Source organism: Nicrophorus vespilloides, unplaced genomic scaffold (assembly GCF_001412225.1).
Source record: "Nicrophorus vespilloides isolate i.1.1-1 unplaced genomic scaffold, Nicve_v1.0, whole genome shotgun sequence".
Lineage (NCBI taxonomy): Eukaryota > Metazoa > Arthropoda > Insecta > Coleoptera > Silphidae > Nicrophorus > Nicrophorus vespilloides.
In genome coordinates, this window is record NW_017096093.1 from 36,770 (window position 1) to 41,435 (window position 4,666).

At 33.5% G+C, this 4,666-nt stretch overlaps 2 protein-coding genes across 2 annotated transcripts; both read left to right on the forward strand.

Annotated features, from left to right (window-relative positions):
* Window positions 1-295: 295 nt before the first annotated feature.
* On the forward strand, window positions 296-1,587 carry LOC108569512. The gene is made up of 3 exons (XM_017931087.1): window positions 296-573; window positions 631-861; window positions 1,422-1,587. Exons 1-3 carry the CDS (start codon window positions 355-357, stop codon window positions 1,449-1,451), a joined length of 480 nt encoding a protein of 159 aa, XP_017786576.1. The 5' UTR covers window positions 296-354; the 3' UTR covers window positions 1,452-1,587.
* Window positions 1,588-2,606: 1,019 nt separating this feature from the next.
* On the forward strand, window positions 2,607-4,141 carry LOC108569503 (DNA repair protein RAD51 homolog A). The gene is made up of 5 exons (XM_017931074.1): window positions 2,607-2,815; window positions 3,013-3,360; window positions 3,415-3,623; window positions 3,677-3,806; window positions 3,861-4,141. Exons 1-5 carry the CDS (start codon window positions 2,717-2,719, stop codon window positions 4,104-4,106), a joined length of 1,032 nt encoding a protein of 343 aa, XP_017786563.1. The 5' UTR covers window positions 2,607-2,716; the 3' UTR covers window positions 4,107-4,141.
* Window positions 4,142-4,666: the final 525 nt, after the last annotated feature.

Sequence of the window (4,666 nt, forward strand, 5' to 3'; positions counted from 1 at the left end):
AATACATAATATCAGTCTCAGTCACTAGATGGTAGCGTTTAGAACGCTACTGGAAATCTACACCGCCACGCCCTGGAGCCCAGCCAAAAAGAAATAAAAACTACTAACAACATAAAGTTCGCCCTGAGATAGACCAATGTTTTGACTTGGGGCGTCGAGGAAAAATTCTGATGAATTATATGCGCCGTAAACCGAAGAAGTTTAGAAGATAAAGAAGGATTCATGACAAAATTAAATGACGAAATAGGGGAATCCCCTGCATTTATCTACTTTCCTGTTATCTATATAAAGCAAATATATACGACGGTTTTAGAGTTGTTCCAGAATATCGTTCAGACAATATTTGTCGACAGAATGACAATGGAGTTAAGGAAATTTGTTCCATTAAATTGGAATTATGAGAGTAAAACCATTGTTCCAAGCTATGCAAGTGAATATAATACATTACGTGAAGAATTTAGAAATTTCCATGTTCAAAAAATATATCGTGTGCAAAATGTTCATAGATATAATATGTTTCTTGTTAGACAGCAACACTTGCTAGCTTTAACACCAGAAAATAAATGCTATGTGGTAAGTGATCAACTTTAAATATGTAATGCAATTATATTAAAATATGTAATTTTATAGGTTCGGAGATACGTTGGACTTACCGCGGGCCAGTTAGAGTCTGCTTTACAGCATAATCTGGATAAAAGGATCAATGGTGCATCCACTGCGTATCCTTCATTTAAAAAAGATCTTACTTATTTAACACACGACAAAGTAATCCTCGCTGTTAACGTGGTGACTACTAATGTAGATGTTGAAGATTTTATTCCAACACGGGATTCCGATTTCTACATAGAATATATTATCGAAATGCAATGAATCTAAAATTTATAAAATCATAATAATGTATTAATATTTTTTTTAATAAATAAAATTATAGTTATTTTGTGACCATATTAATCCCATGTCCCAAGTCCAGACATCCCATGTCCATAAGATTCATTATTACATCAGTAAAATTGATTGTTTACATAAACAAAACATGGAACATTATCTTCATAATTTATCTCTTAATAGAAATAAAAAAAAAACAGAATCTTGATATTTGCATTGTTTTCGTTGAAATTAATCATGTTAGCAGATGTATGAATATAGTTTTATATAATTAGATATCAAAAGCAATACAGAAATACGAATATTTGTGGCAGGGATTCCCCTAACTTTATGTACAGCAGTATATTAATGTGAAACGCAACGTAAGTAATATATATTTATGTGTGGAAAAGAATTTGATACGGCGACAGGTTCGAATTTTACAAACAATAATACAGTCAGTCCTCGACTTAAGAGATTTTAGTTTAGTTTCCAAAAGGCGGAAACCACGTGATAGTATGGTGGCCTATATTGAAAAATAGCCAGATCAGTCATACATGGTACCGTACAAACCAGAACAGCGATAAAAAACAACACGACAAAAAAGAATAAATGACAAAACAGAACATCGTAAAAATATATTAAAGTTATATAGATAACACATCTAGGGCTAAATAAGCTCAAGCTCACATATACGTCACCCATTTGTAACAAATACCTGTATCTGCACTTACAAATAATAAAACATTTAAAAAAAAACACATCTAGGTCTACCATCATTCATGATAATTAGATTATGCTGGTCTTTGGTCTGGTCTTCAGTTCTCTACCATTTCTATTTGAATTATTGTGTCCAGACGGTGGTGTCAGAATAGCCGACCAATGCGACTCCAGCATTAAAGTATCCGGGAGGATGTAGCCCGATACTACGGTTATACCTCCGAATTCACTTATCATAAATTGAATACTGGGCGGAAGTGTTTCGGAGATCTACTTTTTCGTTGTTCTAATATTCCAACTAAGGATTTTGAGATTCTTATAAAAAAACATTTTGAGTTACTCAGAACAGGCTGGGCATCTTATCCCTATTTTTTTTGCATATATTGAACATAACTCATGTACTCATGGCACTGAATCTCGCTTAACGAGCTCCTCGCATAACGAGAATTTCGCTTTACGAATGAAATGAATTGTAAGAAAAATGACTCGCTTAACGAGCGAAGTTTCGCACAACCAGTGACGATAAGTCCCGAATTGCTCGCCTGCTACATATGTGTATTTTTGAATATGTTTCACTATACTAGTAAAAATCCGGAAATTTTGGAACGAATTAAACTCGTTAAGCGAGGTTCCACCAGGTTCCACTTTAAGGTTGTGAAAACCTGTGATTATGAAACAGGGTAAATGTTTTGGGTAGATGTCGGTCCCGGACACTGTTTGCTCGAGACGAACTGGCATAACTTAATTTATGCTTCCTAAGTTTGTACTTTTATATTAACAACAATTTAACCCTGACTTAACCTGCATCTAGTTTGGATATTAGCATGGGTCCTAAGAAAAAACCAAAAAATAACCATAATAGCAAGTTATACTTTTTTTCCGCTTTCCATTATCATATTTTACATTAGGGGAAAACATATTTTGGAACGGATTATGCTCGTTAAGCGAGGTTCCTCTGTATATAATTTTCAAGTATGTAAAGTAGTCTATCTTCACCATCAACAGATGTCTGTTGGCAGCAGTTTTGAATTTGACAGATAACATGAATAACGGGACAGTAACAAATGGTAGTAAACAGCGAATTTCATTTTTTATTTTTTGTTTATTGTGATTTCCCAAGTTCTTATAAAAGATGAGTGAAATAGTATCAGGTGCTTCAACATCATCAATAATCTCTGAAGATCAAGAAGATGAAGGACAATGTGGACCCATGCCAATTTCTAAATTAGAGGCAGGTTAACTTTTATGTTTTGTCTTAACACTTTACAGGCGCATTTATGCGTTATTTATGAAACAAACTTTAATGGCTGGTTAAAAAATTACATTATTTTCTTAAAAAAAACAGCTGCCACATTTATAAAAATTCGCAGCATTTGCTACATATAGTATGAAGAATATGAATCATTCTAACATTGATATAATATTTAGGTAACTGGCATAACTGCAGGAGATGTTAAAAAACTGAATGATGCTGGATTTTACACTGTCGAATCTGTTGCATATGTGACAAAAAAACAGTTGGTAGCTATCAATGGAATATCTGAGGCAAAGGCTGAGAAGATCATCGCAGCAGCAACAAAATTGATTCCCATGGGCTTCACCACTGCAACAGATGTTTTAAAAAAACGCTCTGAAATGATACAATTGACAACTGGCTCAAATGAATTAGATAGACTTTTAGGTGGAGGCATTGAAACTGGTTCAATCACAGAAGTCTTTGGAGAATTTCGAACAGGAAAGACACAATTGTGTCATACATTAGCTGTTACATGCCAGGTATACTAAAAAAAAAATATTGACAAATTCTGTTACTGTATCTCTTTTTTTTAGTTGCCTATCACTTTTAATGGTGGTGAAGGTAAATGCATTTATGTAGACACTGAAGGCACTTTCAGACCAGAAAGACTGGTAGCAGTAGCACAAAGATACAAATTGTCAGAACAAGAAGTTTTGGATAATGTAGCACATGCAAGAGCTTACAACACTGAACATCAAACACAACTGTTAATACAAGCATGTGCTATAATGTCTGAATCTAGGTAAATATTTTTAATTTGTGGTGAGTAATTTTATTAATGTTTTTTTGTTTTAGATATGCCCTATTAATTGTTGACAGTGCCACAGCTCTTTATAGAACAGATTATTCAGGAAGAGCAGAATTATCTGCTAGACAAATGCATTTGGCCAGGTTTTTGAGGATGTTGCTAAGATTAGCTGATGAGGTAAATTCATTTAATTTTGGAATTAATAGTTGTGTAACATATTTTTTCTTGTAGTATGGCGTTGCTGTGTTAATAACAAATCAAATGGTTGCTCAAGTTGATGGAGCAGCAATGTTCAATGCTGACCCAAAGAAACCAATTGGTGGTAATATATTGGCACACGCGAGCACAACTCGATTATATTTGAGGAAAGGACGAGGTGAAACGAGGGTGTGCAAAATATACGATTCTCCTTGTCTTCCAGAAAGTGAGGCGATCTTTGCCATTAATGCTGATGGCATTGGTGATGCTAAAGAATAGTTTAAAACTTAAGATATTGTAATAATTATTGTAATATAAGTCATAATAAAATATTCAGTTAATAATATTTGTATATATTGTATTGTATATACCAAAAGTAATATATGCTACAATATTTTGAAGCAAATTTACATATGTCAATTCATTTCTTCACTATTGACTCAAATTGAGTACTTCATATCCAAACTTGCTTTGGGTTATTTTTCATTTTTTTTTATTGAACTGATGTTTCTTATCTGATGTCATCTTTTCATGCGTAAGCAAAAGAGTTTAAATATTACTGATATATTAGATCATTACAGATTTTGATTGTTATATTGAATATAACTTATTCAATAAATCAAAGAACGAATTATTTGTTTTTTATCTCTATTAAATGATAACTCATGTGTTAGACGTAGTACATAATATCAGACTCAGTCACTAGATGGTAGCGTTTAGAACAGGGGTTCTCAAACTGTGCGCCGCGACGCCCTGGTGCGCCGCGAAAATGAAAAAAACTACTATTAACATAAAGTCCGCCCTGAGATAGACTAATGTATTGACTTGGAGGGGCGCGG

Excerpts from the sequence above, each read along its gene's own strand:
- LOC108569503 (XM_017931074.1), top strand. The coding sequence starts at position 2,717 with ATGAGTGAAATAGTATCAGGTGCTTCAACATCATCAATAATCTCTGAA. Across the intron at positions 2,816-3,012 it reads TGCCAATTTCTAAATTAGAG|GTAACTGGCATAACTGCAGG; the intron begins GCAGGTTAACTT and ends TATAATATTTAG. Across the intron at positions 3,624-3,676 it reads GCTATAATGTCTGAATCTAG|ATATGCCCTATTAATTGTTG; the intron begins GTAAATATTTTT and ends TTTTTGTTTTAG.
- LOC108569512 (XM_017931087.1), top strand. The coding sequence starts at position 355 with ATGACAATGGAGTTAAGGAAATTTGTTCCATTAAATTGGAATTATGAG. Across the intron at positions 574-630 it reads CAGAAAATAAATGCTATGTG|GTTCGGAGATACGTTGGACT; the intron begins GTAAGTGATCAA and ends GTAATTTTATAG. Across the intron at positions 862-1,421 it reads ACATAGAATATATTATCGAA|ATGGTACCGTACAAACCAGA; the intron begins ATGCAATGAATC and ends GATCAGTCATAC.